The sequence below is a fragment of the Monocercomonoides exilis genome, assembly GCF_001643675.1.
Source record: "Monocercomonoides exilis strain PA203 chromosome Unknown scaffold6-2077815, whole genome shotgun sequence".
In the NCBI taxonomy this organism is placed as follows: Eukaryota; Preaxostyla; order Oxymonadida; family Polymastigidae; genus Monocercomonoides; species Monocercomonoides exilis.
This window is the reverse complement of record NW_027150551.1, coordinates 1,619,995-1,641,613: the sequence shown is the minus strand read 5'-3', so window position 1 is coordinate 1,641,613 and position 21,619 is coordinate 1,619,995. Positions and strand designations below refer to the sequence as shown.

The 21,619-nt window shown below is 40.2% G+C and overlaps 5 protein-coding genes across 5 annotated transcripts; 2 read left to right on the top strand and 3 right to left on the bottom strand.

Moving 5' to 3' along the window:
• The first annotated feature begins 593 nt into the window (after window positions 1-593).
• MONOS_4270 (uncharacterized protein) lies at window positions 594-3,741 on the top strand. The gene is made up of 3 exons (XM_067874331.1): window positions 594-877; window positions 944-1,172; window positions 1,241-3,741. The coding sequence occupies exons 1-3, from the start codon at window positions 669-671 to the stop codon at window positions 3,371-3,373; spliced, it is 2,571 nt and encodes an 856-aa protein (XP_067733975.1). The 5' UTR covers window positions 594-668; the 3' UTR covers window positions 3,374-3,741.
• MONOS_4269 (Transport protein particle (TRAPP) component Bet3-like protein A) lies at window positions 3,690-4,502 on the bottom strand. Its single transcript, XM_067874329.1, has 4 exons — window positions 4,232-4,502; window positions 4,061-4,168; window positions 3,807-3,999; window positions 3,690-3,751 (listed from the first exon to the last, which is right to left on the bottom strand). The coding sequence occupies exons 1-3, from the start codon at window positions 4,493-4,495 to the stop codon at window positions 3,811-3,813; spliced, it is 561 nt and encodes a 186-aa protein (XP_067733974.1). The 5' UTR covers window positions 4,496-4,502; the 3' UTR covers window positions 3,690-3,751; window positions 3,807-3,810.
• A 311-nt stretch (window positions 4,503-4,813) lies between these two features.
• On the bottom strand, window positions 4,814-13,759 carry MONOS_4268 (putative inositol hexakisphosphate and diphosphoinositol-pentakisphosphate kinase VIP1; the record flags this gene model as incomplete). The annotated part of the gene is made up of 2 exons (XM_067874328.1): window positions 4,814-13,600; window positions 13,655-13,759. 2 exons carry the CDS (start codon window positions 13,757-13,759, stop codon window positions 4,994-4,996), a joined length of 8,712 nt encoding a protein of 2,903 aa, XP_067733973.1. The 3' UTR covers window positions 4,814-4,993.
• MONOS_4267 (putative 5' nucleotidase family protein) lies at window positions 13,759-16,435 on the bottom strand (the record flags this gene model as incomplete). Its single annotated transcript, XM_067874327.1, has 4 exons — window positions 13,759-15,829; window positions 15,888-16,048; window positions 16,118-16,260; window positions 16,324-16,435. 4 exons carry the CDS (start codon window positions 16,433-16,435, stop codon window positions 14,212-14,214), a joined length of 2,034 nt encoding a protein of 677 aa, XP_067733972.1. The 3' UTR covers window positions 13,759-14,211.
• A 601-nt stretch (window positions 16,436-17,036) lies between these two features.
• Window positions 17,037-21,393, top strand: MONOS_4266 (putative glycoside hydrolase family 77 protein; the record flags this gene model as incomplete). The annotated part of the gene is made up of 3 exons (XM_067874326.1): window positions 17,037-17,222; window positions 17,285-17,363; window positions 17,447-21,393. The coding sequence occupies 3 exons, from the start codon at window positions 17,037-17,039 to the stop codon at window positions 21,067-21,069; spliced, it is 3,888 nt and encodes a 1,295-aa protein (XP_067733971.1). The 3' UTR covers window positions 21,070-21,393.
• Window positions 21,394-21,619: the final 226 nt, after the last annotated feature.

The following is a 21,619-nucleotide window of genomic DNA, read 5'->3' as shown; positions in this document are numbered from 1 at the left end:
ATCTCATTTAAATGATGAATGATAATGAAGACTTTCTAATTTTTAAAAAGAAAGACCACAACAATTTTGAAATCAAAATAATTTCAAAAATGATTCTTGATCTGTCAATCAGATAATGATTATTTAACTCATTATTTATGTCAGTGTGTTGATTTTTTGAAAAATTTATTTTTTTGTGAAAGAAAATCTTCATTCAAATGTGAAACGGGAATCAACATTTTATAAATAAATACTTGAGATTGATTCAGCTCAAAATTCTCAAAAAATGGAATTTTCAATAATCAGTTTTCTTTAACATGTTTTCTTTATTAAAATTTGAACCGAAAAACTTCATCAATAAAATTTGTTTTTAAGAGCAGTCATTTATTTTAGAAAACCATTTTTGTTAAATATACATTATTTTTTTATTTTTGGTGCAACAATATTTTTGTTTTTGTTGAAAAAGTCAATTGATAATAATAATAATGAAGGATTGTCATCTCATTTGCTTCATATGTTATGTTTTCATTTTTTGCGTTGACGAAAAATTTATTGAATGAATACATAAAAGTGTTAAAAATCTATCAATCAAAAGTAAGTAATGGGAAATAGATCTAACATTTCTTCTTTTAGTTTAAATAAACGGATAACAACGTCGATTCAATAGCTGTAATACAAAATAAACGTTGATGAATCATACTCCAACTATTTCGTCACCAGTTAGAAACTCAAGATTGTTAATATTCACAACAGTTCTATTAATAGCTCAAATTGCTGGAATTATTGTCGGATTCATATTTTCCTGTTGGATACCATTTGCCATACACTTTCTAACATTGGCACTTGCACTTCCGTTGTATCAACCTCTGCATAAATTTGAACACACAAAAATCAAACGGTTTTTATTAATTTTTATTTTGTTTACTTGACAATTGAAATTTAAAATTTATATCAACTGAATTAGAACACCACTATATTGCATTATAATAGAATTATTTGCAGTTATATTTGATTTTGTATCTGGAATGACAGATTCAAATCCAATTACATATTATACTTTTCTATCGATTGGAACAGTGATATCATTCGTAATCTTTCCATTTCTTTATATTCATCATTATCAGATATATCACTATGAAAAATTAACAAGACAATTTCCATCTGGAGATCGACATTCAGATATGACGCCAATGGTTTGACTATATTTGATTTTTAATTGAGAACAGTCAATTTTTTTTGTTATTTGCATATTGCATTGTAGGTTGGTGCAGAGAGTGTAGGAATTAGTAACTCCGCAATGAGTTCGCAGCATTCCCCTTGCGATATCTCTCCTGATTGCACGCATGCAATGACAACAGAGACAGTATTACAACAAGATAAACTATCAACGGAATCAACACAGTTTAACACTTTACAAATTTCACAACCTATTGCGATACCTCCATTGTCTTCTGTTCCAACAGATATTCCAACAACGGTACCTCTTTCAAACAATGACTCATCAAGTTTTTCAGAATCCACAACAGGCTCAATTTCTTCAATGCAAGTACCAAAATCTAGCGATTCACATCCTTCTCAGCACTCATTAACATCAGCCGCAAATTCGCATGCATCACTTTTAGACAGCGGGACAACTAATTCAACAATAACTTCTTCTTCATCCAATTTGTCAAATGAACTAATAAACCATGTCAGCACTTCGAACAACATTTCAAACAATTCCAGTGGATCCAAAAATAACATACCAGCCTCTTCAATTCATCCTGCACCTTCTCTTTCGAAAGTATCTTCTGTCCAGTCAGTTCACACTCCTGTGCCAGTTGTCCCATTTTTTGAGATGTCAAGGCTGAATTTTGAGTTTCGCGAAGACTCAATGATTATCACAGAGAAAGTGAAGAACGAGATGACATTGCCTGAAGAGGTGAGGGAAATGCTGCTTCAGATGAACGGGGCTGAAGGAGGGAATGGCGACAGCGATGAAAGAGAAGAGGACGAAATTGGGATTGATGCAACTGAAGAGCGAGTGGAAGGGATAGGCGAGGATGAGCTGGAGTCTGATGAAGAGGAGTCAGACAGCGAAGAAGAGTACGACTCAAATGGAAGGCGGAAGAAGAACAAGAAACCAACAAAAGGGCACGAAAAAGCCGGAAACGAAGGTTTGATGCAAGAAGGAAAGAATGACCTTGATGATCAAGAGCAAGAATCCTCATCTTTTATGAAAGGGAGAAATCAACATTCCATTATCTTCTCTCCAAATGCTGCCTCAAAGCCATTGCCTGTCTTACCTTCTTCCTCGCTTTCACAACTGGTGCAGAAAAACAAGCAATCTTCGTTCATGAATTCACAGGCAATAACCCCAAATCGAATTGCCTCTGCTTCTATGTCTGTATTTCCTCGCTTCGACTCTTCAAATACGGGATCTTCTTCTGCCACATCTCCTTCACCTTCTCCCGTACCATCTGTATCTCATCTCGGAAACAGATCCAAGACACAGGCTGTTCTATCAACAATGGCAATATCTCCGTCATCTCCTTTGTTCACCATCTTGCCGCGACGAGGCAGTGCTTTCTCGCTTCACTCAGGATCGGCGTCTCAGCTCTGCAAGCCTCCGCTGAATGCTGGCTCTGAACACACAACACATCAAAGAGGACTTTCCTCGTCTATTTCTGGCTCTTACTCTCATCTTACCACTCACAATGGCAGCTCTCAGCCTAATGAGCAGGATAACACCAACTTCATGTCTGTTCCCAGAGAGCAGTTTGTAATTCCTTCAAAGCGCGACGAAAGCAGAAAGAAGTCTGTTCTCTCTCCATCGACTTCTTCATACGGGAAATCAAAGCAGACTCCGCCACTTCAACGGAAGCCTTCTTCTCTGTCAATGTCATATTCGCCTCTTCCTGTTGCCCCATCGCCAAAGGCTGCCTCGTCGCGCGCTCAATTCATTTCTCCGCCAAGTGTATTTGCTAGGCAACCATCATACTTCTCACAGCTGTCACTTCAAAGCACTTCTTCTTCATCTTCTACTTCTCCATCTTCTAATTCAACTGGAAGCTCTAGCAGTTCCTCTGCCATTTCTATTCTAAGCACTTCATCCAACCCCACTTCGCCAGTTCTCACTGCCTCTTCTCCGCACTCTTCGCACTCATCTGCTCGCTGCACACCCGCAGTCACTGAGAGCATCAGCACTTCGCTCACTTTGCCTACATCCATCCCGCCAACCGCCTCTCCTTCCTCAAGCTTCATTCCAAACTCTCTTTCGTCGCCGCCTGATTCTATTCCTTCGACAGAGTCTACACCAACTGTTCCGACAATCATCTCATCTTCTAATAACACACAACACACACCATCAAATTCACATCAGCAGATTTTAATAACTTCCTCTATCCATCCTTGAAGGCATGCTTAACAAGAAAATTATTTTTTATTCAACAAAATGTAAAATAGTGTTCTGGAACGTAAACTGTAAGTATCGTGGTGTAAATGTTAGATGATCTTCTATTTCTCTTTTGTGAACTTAAATCGTTCTTCCTTTGTTTGCTGCAAGATCTGGTCGGATCTTCAATCTTTTTTGGATGTTAGAAAAAGAAAATAGTTCCTTTTTAAACAGATATTATCCTCTTCATGTAATTTTATATGTTTTGTCGTTTTATTACTGAACTCAAATTTTCCAATCAACTTGTATATTTTACCTAATTTCTTCTTCGTTCTCCAATTTTATATTATTGTGAAAAAAATTTAAGAATTTGTTTATGATTTATTGAACAGATATTATCTTGAAAGATTGTATAAAAATCTCTCTTAAAAAAAAGCCAATATGAAATGCATACATATTTATTCTCCTGCACCAGAACCTTCTTTTAATGTTCCTCGTATCTCGACTCTCATTTCATTAACCTCATTTCCTTTCAGTTGATCTTGAACAAAAGTACACGCTGATGTGATGTGAACCATTTCGAGAGCACCTTGAATTACACCACACAAAACATTGCAATATGAAATGGATTGCAACTTTTCGGGTAGCTATATGAAAGCATTTGATTGATTTTACAATTTAAAAAGAAATAATTATTATATTGCAAACTTCAACAAATTCTGTCATTGGATTATCTTTGAAAATAATATGAAACACATTTTCTGGACCAGGAAAAGTTGTTTGCGCTTGAATTCCAAGAAACATTTTGAATCCAATCTTTTGATTTTTAAAACAACAGAAAAAATAAAAACATTTATCGTATGAATTAAAAACAAATACTTTAGCGATATTATCTGCTGTTTCCCTAATGCTTCCACAAGTTGGTATTTTTGATTTTGCAAAGAATTCATCAACAAGCCTTCGTCCAATGAACTGACCCATTCGAAACAACATTCCGTTAACTTCTTCTGGTTCTTCGTAATCTTTTAATATTTGCGCAACAATAGCCCCGTATGTCATTGAAAATAATTCTGCATTCACCTTGGGCATTGAATGCCACAGAGAATCGCCGTCATTGCTGGATGATGAAGATATTATCGACATTCGTTTCTTATGGGTATGAGAATTTCAATTCCATTTAATCTTTTTGAATTATAAGAAATTTTTCTTTGTATTATCATAATGAAATTTGTATTATTTATCTCACATTTTTATTAATGACAACTATTCTCAATTTCATGAAAAAAGTGTCATTAAATTGAAATTCAACCATCATTTTATCAACGTGTGTGAACATATGAAACAGTGTATGAGAAAAAAGTCTGTTTTCTATAAAAAAATGAGGGAGATTGACAGGCAGATAAAATTGAACTTTTCTTCTGTTTTTTTTAATTTAAAAAATTTTTTACAAATAAAGCCAAATGAATGAATAGTTATGCTCTTCGCGTACACTGAAATGTTGTAAAGTAATGCTCCAAAAAAACATACAGAGCAAAACGAAATCATAAAAACTTATAAAACAAAATGCGAAATATATATAAATAAATATAGAAGAAAACGATTATTGTAATCGATTAACATTTCTAATCAATAACACAATCTTCATTTACTAACAGGACCAAATGATTCTAAAATTTGTCTGAGCTGAACAAGAGTTAAGCCTTCGTGAACAAGGAATGGAGATTCAATAGGGAGAGCATGAGTCTGACCAAGATCCATTTTTGGATTGCATGGAATTGCTCCACTTGAGATGTACAATTCGACTCTAAATGTTTTTGACTGTTCAGCTTCATACACTTTGAAAATAATGTGTGTCAGATAGTCCAACCCCATTATGCTTTCCCGATCCAACATCAGTCCGTCAATCCCAGAAAGCATGATCAAGTTCAAAAGCCCATGAAGATGAGATTCAGAGGTGAAGTACAGATCAACTGATGGCGCGGAATTAAACGCTGCATTTTCAATATTCGACACAATATGGCTCATCAGTGGGCCAGCAATGAGCTTTCCTATTTTGAATTTATCTTGATGTGAAATGCCAAATTCTTGTGTCACCCAGAAGTCTGCCAATGCCTTTGCATTCGAAAGCAGGTCGTTCATTGGAACAGAAAGGCGCGACAAGATGTCCTTCATGTGAATCACATCAAACCGGATCGAATCGTAAATATCTCCAATCTTAGTCACATCCCATATGTTGGTCGTTGGGTCATGGAGATCAACAGTAGCCTTCTCCCATCGATGCTGCATGGTGCGAAATGACTCATGCTCGCACATTGGGGCATAATACTGTGTGGGATCAAGCTGATCCACTTTCTGTGCCAGATCATCCCTCAACGACTGTATCCCTCTGTCAAGACGCACCAGACGCGCAAGCGGGTTTCCAATCTGCGCCAGGCCCCATGGCTTGCACCGCATGATGTCATCCACAAACTCTTTCGCAAGCTTCCCAAACTCAGCCTCGTTTGTTGTTCCTTTGAAGTCGTTGCGCTCTTCTTCCGAAACACGCAGTGAATTTTTGATTTTCTCGATGTTTGCGTGGAAGCGATGTGGCACATATGATGGAGATGAAGACATGTTCAAAGAAGAATTAGAAAGTGTTGATCGAAATGTGAACGAAGAAGTCGGAGATGAAGCAGACGGAGATGTGGATATAGGAGACGATGCTGCCCGCGATTGTGTGAGAGACGAAAGCGAATCTGAATGCGAAGGCTGAAGAGCAGAAAATGTGTCATTAACTGCTGAAGATAGATTAGTTGTGGAATTTGAATTTGCAGAAGAGTTTGTGGAAGAAGAAGAAGATGCTGAGGAAGACGAAGAATTGAGATATACATTCTTTTCCGATTCCGGAGTTATCAAAGGCTGCCCCGAGATAGAAAAATCATAGTTCATAAGCATAATCTTTTGCATCCTCTTTTTGGTTTGAACAAGAAAGTCTCTTGCTTCGTCTGGCACCGTATCGAGCAGTTGAGAGGCAAGAGTTATTTGCACCAGCTCATGATCATCCAAACCAAACAGCGCTTCGGTGAATGCTCTTGCTGTTCTCTCCACTCTTCTCTCGCCATTCGTGAACACATGCACATTGTCCAGGAATGTTCTGCACTCTCCCCTGTCCAGCGGAAGCACCGTTTCACGAAACAGGCTTCCCAGTTGCTTCGATTGATGATATCCTGCATGTGTCAGGCTGCCACCCCATTTCACAATAAGCAATGCTTCAGTTACAACAACGATCTGCTTTTCTCGATATTCAGGAACAATCGGAGCAGGGGCAGACGATGAGTGGGGGTATGCTGAAGAGAGGGATGATTGAGAAGCAGAGAGATTTGCATTGCTACTGTCACCGATGCCAGAGGCAGTTGGAGGAGAAGCCGCAGCCGTCCGCAGGAAGCGAAGGAATTCGTCCACTTTTGCTTTGAGCCTGGGGAAAGTGGAGCGCTGCCTTCGCGACGTGTCTGCGATTGGCTTGAAAGAGGAAGTGTTTGCTTTCTGAGTGGGCTGCGGAATCCGAACAGTTCGCAGCTGAACTTTCGTGGGCTTCACTTGGATCTTCATGCCGACATAGCTTTTTGAGAGGACAGCGTGCAGGTTGATGTATCCTTCATACTCATCGTTCTGCCTCTGCCGCATCGACAGAACTGGCTTGTGCTTTTCGTCCTCTTGCTTCCTGCTGCTGTCGTGAATGACTTCAACAAGCAGACTAATCAGCGACTCAAACTGCTCGTTTGAGTATTCCTGTTTCAGAAGGATGGAGTCAGGCCAGCGAGGCGCAGCTTCTTTGCCGGCAGCTCCAACAGAGGCTGTTGAAGACATCGCGTCCTCAGGATTGCCAAATGTTTGTGCCCATGTTTTTTTATCAAAGGAACGAGAAGCAGTTATCACGCACTTCTTCAGAGAATCTGGAAGAGATTGTGCATTTATGATAAGGTTAATCTCCTCCAGCGGGAAAAACAAGTCCAAAACTTTCGTGTTCGTTACATTCAGCTTCATTTTCTGCTTGGGCTTTCGATCACCGTGGCGGAACACAGCAACAATTCCTTTGAGTGTCTCGTGTCGCGGAACAATTGCCATCGGAATGCTGCTTCCGAAGAAGCACTCCTTTGCATCCTCCTTGCAGATAGCCTCGCGCAATGCAACTGGCTGGCTCAGAGGCAGTGTGTGTGCTGGACCGACCATCTGGAACGGATTTTCGCTGATTCCTGCAGACACCTCAACATCCGTCCACACTTTGCCTGTGGCAGATGCGTATGTCTTGAAGAGCACAAAGGAAGAGTAGTTCATTTCGCCCAGTGTGCTGGCAGACTCGAGATGGAATCCAGGCAGCCCCGACAGGATGATCTGATCCACAAGCGAGTTGATGGTTGCATCGTCAGTGAAGAAGAACTCTGCTTTTGGTGCAGATGACTGGTCGGTTCCAACAAGCTCTTTCATCTCGCGCTTCATCAGTTCCCCAGCAAAGTCGCTTGATATCTGAATGCGATGTCGCAGCAGGATTCCATACTCCAACGGCTGGATAAAGAAAGCCAGCGGAGCGATTGTCTGATACAGCGGGCTCAGAAGCTCAGCCAGGGGAGCATTATGGGTGATGTCCCACTTCAAGTTCTGATAGATGTTGATGATGATTGACGTGTTCCACTCGCCATTCTCGTGCCGCAGCGAGTGATACAACTTCTTCCACCGCTGCTTGATTAACGAGAGCGATTCTCCTCCGCATCCGACAAATGAGCCATCCAGAACATCTGTTGAAGACTGCTTGTAAAGCGAGGAAGTCGTCTGAGAATTGGAAGGAGATGAGTTCTTTGTAGTTAGCGTGCGTATAATTGGTGCAGTTGATAAGGAAGAAACTGGAGTTGATGATGATGATGATGATGAGGAGGAGGAGGAGGAGGATGATGACGAAGTTGAACTTGATAAATTTGAAAATGTTGGAAGCATTTGAACAGATGAAGTAGACAAAGCAGGATAATTGGACAAAGAAGTGATAGGCGATAGGAATTCAAGAGTGGGTGCGTTTTTATTTGGCGGCACAGAAACATTCAGTTCAGACGAAGGAGCAAACGGATAAGCGTTTGAATTGTCTGTTTGTGCAAAAGCGGAATCAGCCGAAGTGTCTTGCTGGTGCGAATGCACTTTTGTGCTGAGGATAAGCGAAGTGTCTGCATGTGGAGGTGAATTTGGGTCTCCCATCGACCGAACCTCAGGAGATGTTGGGGCAGAGCGGGTGTGGTGAAGAGGGAGGAATGCAGATGAAGGAGGCTCAGGAGTAGTTGATGATAGAGATGATGATGAAGTAGATGAAGCAATCGGAGGCAAGAAAGAGAAGGAAGATGAGGATGACAGAGAAGTATCTTGATGATATGATGGATCTGTTGGCACCAACACAGAGAAGGGAGCATTAACAACAGCAGAAGTGGAAGCAGAAGAGGATGTAATAATGTTGGTAGTTGTTGAAGAAGAAGAAGACGATGATGAAGGAGAAGAAGAAGGAGAAGGAGAAGAAGTAGTAGTAGTAGTTGTTGTTGTGGATGATGGACCAATCAGAGAAAAAAATGTGGCTGGAGATGCTTCACTCGAAAAAGGCGATGCTGCTGAAGCAGCAGACGAAGCAGAAATAATAGTCATCTTTCCGAACTCATCTGAAACAGAATCCGTGTTTGTATTTGTCGAAGCATTTGCGGTGGAGCTTGTTGTCTGTTGGAACAAAGACAGCTGACTCGGAACAGAATTCTCTCTTTTCTCTTTCGTTTTGGCTCTTTCCTTTTCCAGTTCTGCTGTCAAGTCCAAACAGGACTTTCCTTTGTTGCCCTTCTCAATGCTCTCCAGGCGGCGGATAAACGAGTGCATCGAAGAATGAATAGCCACCAGACGCGCGTGAGGATTGCCCAGCTTCTTCAGCCCGCACGACAGCAGCGCTGCGATGATCGGGTTGTCGTAGTCTTCTGGCTCGTAGCCGTATTCCCTGTTCACAATCAGCACATTCTTCAGCTTGCTCTTCATGTCCCACAGCCGGATCCTCGCGTTTTCGTGCTGGTCACCACGGAGCAGCGGAGAGTCGATGACAAGAATGTGATCTTTCTTCTGCAGCTCAGAAACACACGGTAGCTGCGTGATGAGCTGCGCCGGGTCAGCCAAATCGCTCGGGTCTGCGTCTTTGTTCATGGTTCCACTGTAGAACGCATCCGCAAAGCCGACTGCCGATGCCTGCGAGCGTCGCTGGATGGTCGTGTGGAAGGTGGCAGAGCGGACGAACTCGGTACCGTCTTTCGCATCGCACTCGGCCACTGCTTCAGGCGAAGGCACCGGAGACAGCTGCGACGACGGCAAGAAGATCGAGCGGAACATCTGCCCCAGCATTTGCGATGCGCGCCAGCCAGAATGGCTCAGAGTACCACCCCAGCGACAGGTGAGCACGATGTATGTGACTTCTTCTGGCTCGTTTGGAAACAGATTGTCAGGGGCATTGATTGCAGACGAGGCAGAAGACAAGAAAGAGGCAGTGTCTGAAACGTCGACATCGCTGCCAATGTCGCTTTCCAGCTGGTCTGTTTCTCCTTCCTCGTCCATATCAGTCAAATGCGTGTAGCTATCCGTCTTCTCTTCATCTTCGCCTTTCTTCTCAACACCCTTCTTCTTTGGCTGCTGCATCTTCTTCGTCTTGCTCTTTTTCTTAGACGTTGGCTCTTTATACAATCCGCACAGATCTCCACTTGGCGTCAGCCTCGCAGTCCGTGCCTCTATCTTCAGCCCTCTTCTCCCCATTTCCATCACAGCCAGTATGTCCTGCAATGCTTCCAGAACATCCTCGCTCCCCGTCGCCACATCCATCACACGCAGGCGGAAGCGGAAGTTGTAGTTGTTTTCGTTGCGCTCGTCGCCTTCCTCGTCGACGGAGTGCACAACAGACATCCGATCAGAGGCAACTGAGTTGCGAGATGACTGCCCAGCTGATTGGGGCCTGACAAACGCTGTTGGATGGGAAGATGGGGACGAAGGTGCTGGGGAAGACACACCGTTCGCTTGAGAAGTTGCAGCTGTACTCTTTTTCGATTGGCGGTCGCACGGATGAGAGGGCATTGGGCTTGTTTGCTGCTGCTGTCTGCGAAGTGCTAGCAATTGTTTGCTTTGAGGCTCAAAGGAAACCAATGGCGGATGCGACAGCACAGGAGACGAAGCTATTGGGTGGATGAAAGTCGGCTGTGCTGATGAAGCATTGTTTGTTGGATATGGCAAAGCAGAAGATGAAGTCGAAGAAGGATTTGCAGAGATTGAAGAAGAAGTAGAAGTAGTAGTAGCAGCAGAAGAAGATGATGCAGAAGAAATTACGGTTGATGGCGTTGCCAAAGAAACAGAGGTTGGGGCTGTGATCAGCGGAGATGGCATTACATAACTCTGAGACGGAGAATACGAATTTGCTTGTTCTTTTGATTCTCCAACTGATCCTGTCTGCGCAGCAAGAAGAAACGCTTTCTCCAGCTCCTCCTTCAAAATAGTATAGAATTTTCTGAAAATCTCAGGGTTGCTTTTGATTGAGATGGAAAATCCATTGTTGCGGTCTCTTTTCTTCCGCTTCTTGTCACTCCGCAGTTTGGCCTTCAATTGCGTATCTGACTGGAAATAATTTGAAAAGAGCTGGGAAGGGCTGCCAGCCGTTGAGCGATACAAGCTGCTGTTCATGCTGATTGCAGAGGCAGATCTGAGAGGAGCAGACTCATTGCCGGCAAACGGTATCGGTTCTGGTGGTGAGAAGGAAGTCTCGTGGGCAGGGAACGGGAGATTGGCATGCACGCAAGACGGCAAAAAGCGGAAAGTGGTGGGTGGCAACAGCGCACCTGACGCAGGCTTTTGAATGGGAACAGCTGAAGGCGGTGCAAATTCAGCTGACGATACACTCGAAGTGCTCGAAAAGGAAGAGCGATGTCGATGGGCAGAGAACGGAGGCGAATACACGGCAATCAGCGAGGCCTGGTCAGAACACACACTTGCATCTGATATGTCATTTTCTGCAACAAATAACTCATCTTCTTGAATCAAAGGATCAGGTGCAGCAAAGTTTGAAGTGGTCGCCTCCATTTTTCTTGGCGATACTGGCAGCGTCCAAGCATGTGGTGAAGACGATGCTGTCCGACCATTTTCTGTTGAAAGAGAAGAAATAGAAGCATCTAATGCTAATGCCATATTGGTCATAGGAGATGACATCTGTTCAGGAAGCTGTACAGAAGGCAATGATTTCGGTTCATCTGCTGCAGTTTGTGATGCAGTAACAGAAGGAGAAGTGGAAGAAGGGCGCTGGGCGTTGCTGTCATCAGATGCGCCTTCAGAAAGTGGCGCCAGGGTTGGAATCGGCTGTGAAATGTGCTGTCCTCCGAAAATATACGGAGAAATACTTCGATCTGTGTGCAACTCATCAGATTGGCACTGTGCGTCTTCTTCTGCTGTAGATGACGAAGAAGGCTGTACAGATGCATTCGGCAGCATCGGTTGAGCTTCAACGGATGTTGACAACAAAGATGCTTGGGAGTTGCACTGAGAAGCGTCGGCAACTGTCTTCTCTCCAGCACGAAGCTCCTGTATTATAGAAGCAAAATGAATGTGTGACCGACGATGCTCAAGAATCTCAAAAGAATCTGCAACGTCGTCATCGTCTTGCCATCCCTCAAAGCTGGTGCACGCCCCAACAACACCTCGGAGCGACGGACATGTTCCACCGAAAATGTATTCATTGGAAGCAAAAGAAACAAGATAAGCTAAAGTGGAAAAAAACTCAACTAATCGAGGAAAGTTCTCAGAGCTGATGAGCACTTTCACTTTTTGCTTTGGCTCATTTTCTCCGCTTTTGAAGTATGCAGAAACACGTTTAAGAGTCGCGCTTTTCCGGTCGTTCTCGCTAATTGCTGGGTGAAGCAACGGCTTTGGCTGCTTCAACCTTGCTTTTGCCTGCAGCATCAGATTGCGCAGGATACGAGACACGCCTTCGTAATAGTTCGGGTCGCCTTTCACAAACGACCAGCCATTCACATCGCACACGTACGTCTGAGTCTTCCCATTCCGCGTCTTCCTCAGCATGTCGAACCCGCACACACGCTGGTTGAAGACCTTCCCGATAATCTGCGCGTAGTGCCTTTCTGCTTCTGTTGCCTGTGTCACTCGGCGTATCTCCTTCTTGTTTGCATCGCGCTCCACAATCCCATCGACTGTAGGCGACTTCCGCAGCTCGCAGTGCACGTAGTCTGGCAGAACAGCATACACCTTCACGTCCATCGACCCATCCGCCGGGATGAACTCCTCATACAAATACGAGCGATCAGTGCGGATGTGCGTGATTGACGGATCAAACTCACTCGACTTGTTGTCTTTCTTTCGGAACATTCTTCGCGCTCCACCGCCCTGATCAGAATGGTAGTACAGCCACACATCGTGGTCTTCTGCATCGAGCGGCTTCTCAACAAATGGCTTGGTGATTCTTTTGGTTCCGATGAGAATGTAGTTTGTGTGTTCTTCCACATTGCATAAAGGATTCGGATTACCAAACTCATCCCGATAAATCACAGCATACGAAGGGACTGGAATGTTATGCTGTGTTAGACGCTCATAAATCTTATCTCTTGAGAAGAGATCCAGCTGGCCGCATAAATCGTTTATTTGGAACGGATTACGTAATTTCACATATTCAATTGCTTTTTCAATTGGAAACCCACCAGAAAAGAATGATAGCAAGATGTCGCAATGCGGCCACTCTGTCACTGGACGCTCTTTGATAACTTGCTCCCCAAAGTGGACAATTTTTATGTCTCCATGCTCTTGTATTCGCTTCAGTATTTCGTGCATTGGCTTTGAAGTGGCTTTTTTGTCCATCACACAAACACCTAAAACGCATGCCCTTTCGGAATCAAAATTGCGTTTTTTCACGTAACCATCAACTGTAGACGTTGTAGGCTCGACTGTTCCCACCAATTCAAGACGCGTGGCTTCTTTCTGTTGAATTATTGACGATTCTTCTTCAGCTGCGGGAGAAGGCAGTGCAGACAAAGTCGATGGAACAAACATATCATGAGACGCACGAGCATCAAATGACATGCGACGAGAATGCATGCTGTCTGAATATCCAAATAATCCACGCTGTACAGCAAAGGATGGCAAGTTTGTGGATGTTGAATTATTATTTGAAAAAATATCCTTTGAATGATCTGTTTTGTCTCTAAGCGTTTGTATTTTCATCTATTAAAAGGGAATGACATTAATTGCAAAGGACAACAAAAATATAAGTCATACAAGATAATCTTCGTGGAGAAATGAAACTTTCGATTCAAGTTCATGAATTCGGCTTGTCAGACGCTCAATTTGCTGTTTTTGTTCCTGAACAGAAAGTTTCAGCATTTTGTTTTCTTTTTCTAGCTGTTCATTTTTCTGTTTTGTAATTTCAAATGATCTTGGTGAAGAGTCTCCAGAACATGGAAAACTTGACATCAGTCTCTTTTCTTCAACAAGTTTTATTTCAAATCAATGACAGAAACTTTATCAAGAAACGAAAATATTAAAACTGTGAAAGAAAAGCAGCTATTACTGCACTGAAACAAGAATAACAGCAAAATAAAAATTAAAAAATGTAATATTGGGATATATTATTTTTGAATGATAAACACGAAAACCATAATCTTTCAAAAACTGTTTGAAAAAGAAAATATTACAGATTTCAAAACCAATATTACATTAAAGAAAGAAAATATATTGAACAGAACAACATTTATACAACAAAAAGATGAAAATTGAATTAAAAAAATGTTGAACAAATATGAAGTATGAAATTTAACAAAAAGATAAAAAGGAGCTCAAGATAATTTTATTGAATTCTTTCGAATTTCAGTCATCATCGATCCTTCTTTGTTTTTCAATCTGTGATATGCTATTTTTCTGTGATATCTTTTTAATTCTAAATATATCCAAAGACTTGCAAAATATAAAAACACTAATATCAATAAAGCGATTCCGGATCCGATATATCCAGCAGCGCGCTTATGATCGCCCTTTCGAGTGAGTGGGCATTGCATATAAGACCTCATGTATTCTAACCACACTTCTCTTGTTCTTTTTTGACTTGGATGGGTCAAATAGAAATATTGTGATGGAAGAATTTTATTTAGAATATCTTGCATCCTCTTGCAGTCGTATGTGGAAGATATGATGTCGTATTCGCAGACATCCGTATGAATGAATCTTGAATAGTTCATTCGGTCGACAAATGGCAGAATGTCATTTGAATGTCTAAATTGCTGAAACAGCCCAGATGAATGATGTGAATCAGAAGGAGAGCGAGTAATGCCAGATGAAGAGAAAGAATGCTTGTGAGGTGAATTGTTTTGGCACAGAATATCTTCCTCTTCGCACTCTGCACTATTTGCAGACTCAATATCTGAGTTGAACATCATCTGCAGATGGGAGTGTTTGAGATCTCTGAACGAACACAGCTTATAATTGAATGGATCGATAGAGATAACATCATCCATAGAAACACTTCCTTCAAACATTGAAGTCCGCTGTGTTGCATAGTTTGACGCATAAACAGTAATCGTGCACTTTGGAGCTTGTTCGGCGGGTGAAGTTTCTCCGTTTGTCCGATTCCACTCCAGCCACTGTTCATAAGTCATCCGATCCTCCTTTTTGTCAAGGCTCCTCGGATATGGGTTTATGCTTGGATACACCGTGTTCAACAGCAAATTGTACAGTGACTCGTTTAAACTTGCATTCTGGAATTTGTAGTATGTCTGTGGAGAACAGCCCATGACATCATCTAATCCAAGCTGCGAAACCTGCGCTCTTGTTGCTTCTCTCATCTTCTTTCCATTTTCTGTTTCCCATTCATCTTCCGAATAAGCTGCCAGTCCTTCTTTTTGAGATGATTGAGGGGACGAATTGGAATGCTCAGCAAATCCTGCTGCTTTTTTCATTTCAGCCACATTTGTTGGAATAAATACAACTTTTTCATTTGCTATTGAAAACTGAGCTTCATCAGCATCTTTTGAAGGAATCAGATCAAAGTCAATCTTACCAATTTGGTAAAAAAATCCTCCACTTTGTATTCGAAGCTGCTTCCCATTTCCTTTATGCGTCACGTTTTCGAAATGGGTGTTTGCCCCAAGATAAAGCACAGGAACATCTGGTCTTTTTGAGTGAATATCGTCAATTATTTGTGTTGCTTCTTCAAAACCTGGATCCAGATGCGCTAAAACAATTGCAAATTTCACTTCTTTATTTTGTATGGTATCCACATAATGACTCTCTGTTAAAGCAATTTTCATATCAGTAATAAATGCAACATCAGTTGGAGGCTTCCACGTATACATAAAAGAAAAAATAGCAACTTTGCCAAATCCTGGAAAATCTTTTATGATGTGAGTATTTGCAATCGGTGCAGATGTATTTTTCATTTTTGTGTTTCCAGCAAGATACCTATTTAAATTTTTATTAAAATGATTATCACTCATTCTTCATAAACAAATAACTCAACCTTTCTCCAAGCAATTTTGTAACATTTTGATTTATAAAGCGTACGGTATTTTCGCTGTAAAATTCATGAGTTCCCATTGACCAAGCATCAAGTGACATGTTGAAAGCAAGTTCAAACATAAAAGAGCCAGGAATAGGCGTTCCGTCAGACAATCCTGTTCCCTAGTTTAATCGCCAAATAGAAATATATATAACGTGACAATACATAAATTTTATGATTGGAAAACAAACAACTGTCCAATCTCCAGAATCGAATGAAAGAACAATATGAGTAGAATTTGCTTTGTTTTTTGAATGCCAAATCAAATTTTCGTAATCCGCCAAAGATCCATCAAAATACTTTTCATGGGGTTTACCGTTAGCCCAGCCATGCACTGTAATAGTGAGTCAAATTAAAGATATTCAAATATTTTCTAAAAAAGATCTTTCCAGCAAACCATCGTTTGTGTGGAACACAGTAAAGTGATATTGTTGAGGTGTTTCATTGCAAATACTTATATCAATAAAAAATGTGAATAAATAAACGACAATAATAACATTTTTTATCATTTTGATCAATGAATGCCCATTTCCGAAATGGCAATTTTGTTTTATTAACCTATTTAAATAATTTGATATATGCATCAAGCAAATTGTTTAAATAATTTTCGTAATGAATGCGTTGCGTTCATTTGTTTAAAATACAGAGAAAAATGTTGTGTGAATTGATTTATGTTTTAAAAATAACTTTAGGAAAAAAAATCAACGAAATTTAAAATAACATTGTACATTAATATCTCCATTTAAAAATTTGGAAGATTCGTTTTGTTCTTTGTCACACAGAAAACTTTGATATCATATTCTATTGCCGAAGTTCAAAATGGTTCGAATATTTGAATGATTAAAATTGTGTTTGAGCTCAGCGATCAAGTGTGTAAATCACTAATCCGACTCATAAAAGAAACAATTTCCAAAAGAGTCAAGAATTTCACGAAAAATACACTACATCATTGCTCGTCACAAGAAATCATTCCACAATTATAAATGATACCCACGAAATTAAATAAAATATTTTACATGAAGAAGTAAGTTTTTTAAATGAAAAAAGAAAATCCACAGAAATAATCTGACTTTCAAACTGATCTTAACCATTTGTATTTATCCCTTTTTAATGGGAAAAATTGTTGTTCTTTTTTCGGTGAAATATCGAACTAAATGGGGAGAAAATATATGCATAAGTGGTTCCAATACGTCTCTCGGGAAATGGAAACCTAACTTTGCTGTGCATTGCGTTTGCAATGGAGAGATATGGTCAGCATTTGTTCTTGTCGATGCTGGTGTAAAGTTTGAATATAAGGTATAAAATTGCTATATTTTTGTTTAAATGTACTGTTTATATATATTTATTTGCATATAAAGTATTTTGTTGAAAGAGATGGACAAATTGAATGGGAAAATGGAGTGAACCGAATACGTTGTTTTTTTATTCCTGAAGGAGGTTTGAAAAGAAATCATATTATTAATAATCTCTTATTTACAAATGATCTATTTTCTTTGTTTTGTTGCATTTCTTGCTTGAAGAACTTGTGGAAGTTAGAGATGTTTGGCATTTGGCTCCAAATTTCTTTGAAGACGTTTCATCGACAACTGCTCTTCATGATGTCTGCTTACGACGGGAGCATCCGACATCGCTTCCACATTTAGATAATCCACCTGTTGGTCAAAACTCTGTTATTTTTGAAGTTCCAGTTCCTCTTATTTCGCCAAAAGAAACTGTTCGTTTGATTGGAGGAACAAGGAAAAACTTTTTCTGGTCTTGTCACTCGGCTCAAGGACTTCACGATAAGGAGTTTCCGCTCTTTCAGTGCATGCGCAATTTTGGTGAGGATGAGTTTCCATTGCATTTTAAATTTGTATTGACTCACGACGAAGGCCGTGATTGCGACACAACAGAACAAGAAGTTAAGCATGTTGAAGCTCCAAGTATTGTATGCATTGATGAAAATAGTCAAGCGCAATTATGGACCGGAGCTTTGGCTCCAATCAAATTAACCGAAGCAATAAAAATGGGCCTTCTAAAGACTAATTTTGTAAAAGAAAAGGCTACACCAGAAATTTATGACGAAGATGATGATTTGTTTCAGCAAGTTTGTGACGATGATTTAAGACCAGAAAATCAAAATTCATCATTTGCATCGTCGTCTCAATCTTCTGCTTCTTCATCAAATTCTTTTCCAATGGATAAAACAAAAATTAAGGCACAATTTTTATTTATTGAATGCGGAACCTTTACATATCCATCTCAACCGCATTTCAGAGCTGCTGGGGTGGTGATTCCTGTTTTTTCTCTGCGATCAAAGAGATCTGTTGGCTGTGGCGAATTTTGTGATATTCCTCTGTTTGCTAAATGGTGCTCGATGTGTGGATTGCGCTGTATTCAGTTGCTTCCGGTGACAGACACGATGGTGCACGAGACAAAATGGGTGGATTCTTATCCATATTCTTCGGTGTCATCTTTTGCGCTTCATCCAATCTATGTGAATATTGATTCTATTGATCCTTTACCTGCATCTGTACTTGAGGAGATTGAAACAAAAAGAAAACACTTAAACAAAAAGTTTATGGACTATGAAGAAACATTGAAGATAAAGTTAAAATGGCTTCATGAAATATACGAGTATCACTTAGCTAAAGGGCTAGTCGATGGAAATGAAGAATTTGAACAGTTTGTAAAGGAGAGTGAGTATTGGCTTCCTTCGTATGCTGCTTTCAAAGCTATAAGTGAAATACAACACACAACCAATTGGCATTTGTGGCCATACAGTTTGAAGGGAGAGAAAAGTGATACCTTGAAAAATGAAGACAGCGCACTCTCTTCATCTACGGCTTCACTTGAAACTCCAGCAGCAATCAGAGAAAGAGAGAAAGAAATTGAGCAGATGGTTCAATCTGTTGTTGAAAAGGTTGTGTCCAACGAAGATCCAGCATGGCCTTTGGTTCGGTTTTACATGTGGGTGCAGTACATTTTGGACAAACAGCTCAGAGAGGCCAGCGCAAAGTGCGCTGAGCTTCGTGTGTTCCTCAAAGGAGACGTGCCTATTGGAGTGGATGCTCATTCTGCTGATACGTGGTACTTCAGGCGATATTTTCGTCTCAACACACAAGCTGGTGCTCCCCCAGATGCATTCGCTGTTTCAGGTCAAAATTGGAATTTCCCAACATACAACTGGGATAACATAATGGAAGACAATTTTGTGTGGTGGGCTAATCGGCTGAAGGTTATGAGCAGATTTTTCCATTCTTATCGAATCGATCACATTTTGGGCTTTTTCCGTATTTGGGAGATTCCTCTTCAATGCCGTTCAGGGCTTCATGCACGATTTGTTCCTGGCTCCATGGTCTATAAAACAGGACTAGCATTCAAAGGAGTTTCGGATGACAACGATAAGCTTACAAAACCTTATATCACCAGACAGTTTGTAGAGAGCCTGTTTGGAATTGAGAAGAGTGAAAAGAGAAAGCGAGCTGAAGCAGAAAAGGCTAAAGGAAGATGTCTCGGGTCGCACGCATCTGAAAATGAATGTACATTTTCTTATTCGACAATTCCTTCTGTTACACAAACTTTACCAATCACAGACAGAAATGATGCCAAGGAAGAAGATGAAGAAGAAGAAATTGTTGAAGATCCAATTGAGATGACTTCAGCAGAAGTAATTGAAGAGTATTTAAAGCAAGGTAATCCGACTATTGAAGAAGGAGATTTCGTTTTCAAAGCTGAGTTTGAAACAGAAGCCGCCATTGAAGCACACGAAGCTTCAAAGTGGGGCATAAATGATGATACGCCTGCCGAAAGAGTGAGAGAATTTGACCAGCACATGAAGAAGTTTTGGGCACTCAAAAATTCAGTATGCTTATACAAGTATGGGAATGATTATTATGTGCCACGTTTCAACATAGGCTCATCTTTATCTTATCAGCGGCTGGATGCGAATTGCAAGGAGAAACTGTTGTCATTTTGTGATGATTATTTTTACCGATGGCACGAAGAAGAATTTCGCTCATCTGGTCATCGGAAACTTTCGTGGTTAAAGCAATCATCGAGAATGTTAATGTGTGGAGAGGATTTGGGGCATGTTGCGCATTGTGTACCTCATGTTATGAACGAATTCAACATTTTAGGGTTGCGAGTGCAGCGCATGCCATCATTTGATGTGGAAGAAAAACAGAGAGAAAAAAGAAGAAGTGAAGGGATCCTTGCGCCTGGATCAGTAATTGATGGGATTGAAGGGCATTGCATGCATCCAAGTGACTATTCTGAGCGCGTTGTTGCAACAACATCAACACACGACATGCCTCCCCTTCGTGCCTGGTGGGAACTTTGCGATCTAGATGATTCAAATAAATACAGGGGAAAAAAGAAAAGTTTGAAAAGACATGGAGTTTTCGAAGAAAAAGACGAAAAGAATAGTGAAAAAGAAAAGGGTGCAATTTTGGCTGAAAATGCAAAAAGTTGTGATGAATCTGTATCTATTTCTCAATCATCCGTTTTATCTTCTATGCAATTATCATCAGTAAAAAGCGAACTAGAAAAAAGAAAATCAAAGCGAAATTACGAACGAGAACAACGCTTCAAGGAATATATCAGCAGCCCTGAAGGAAAAGCGGGAATGTCCATTGTAACTGATGTTTGGTACAGACTTTTAGGCAATTCTTTTATTGATGAATCGACCTTTCTCAATTCTTCATATGCGAATGAATTTAAAAGGAGTGAATCACAATCAATAAAAAAGCATGATTATTTTAAAAACAACGAATTTTTAGAAGAATATTCTAATGGTGAAAGCGAAAATGAAGACGCATTGGAAGAACCTTTGTCAATATCTCCTCCTTATACATACCCAACAGGAGTCCCTCGGTATCTTCCAACTTCACAGCATTTAAGGCTCCTTGATATGCATTTCTATTCCCCCGCAATGCTTGCTATTTTTCCATTTCAAGATATTGTTGCAATTGGAGGCGAGAAGCGCAAGGGCGTACTGTTTCATAGTAATCCATGGGAGGAGTGGATCAATCAGCCTTCAAATAGAAAGCATTATTGGAAATATCGCATCCTCTGCAACATTGAGACATTGCTTAGAGATAAGAAACTAATAGAATTAATCAGGCAAAGAGTGGAAGATTCGGGTCGGCTGAAAGATCATTAGCAAAAAAAAAAAAAAAATGAAACTTTTTCTAATCGAGATGTTCTTTTTTGATTTCAGTTTTACATATTTTCAATTCTAGGTGCACTTAATCAGTCTTTGGATAGAATTTTCTAATTGGATCCTTTTTTTCATGTTTATTTTTCAACTTATTTACAAATCTTTGTACTCTTTTTCTTAATTAAAGAAAGTAAATTTTTAAAGGCAGATGTTATAATTGGATTTTGCCTGAATTTTTGTTTAATAACAATAACATAATTTCATTTCAACAATTTTTTTCTTATTCAAAAAAATTTTAAAAAGCAATAAAGTTACATAGAAACAAAATGCACAAAAAGTTTTTAAACATCATTATTTAATGGAAGAGATAGTCTTTTCATTGTTTCGAAATTTATCAATGTGAATGTTTGTTGAAAGTCCAAAACAACCTTTAATCAAATAGTTTTATAAAAAAAAAAGTTTCTCTCGTGATGTTTTTGGTTAAAAAAAATCATATGTTTTTTATCTAATCACTGTTCCAACTCAATGTCTTTCATTTGAATAGAAAAGATAA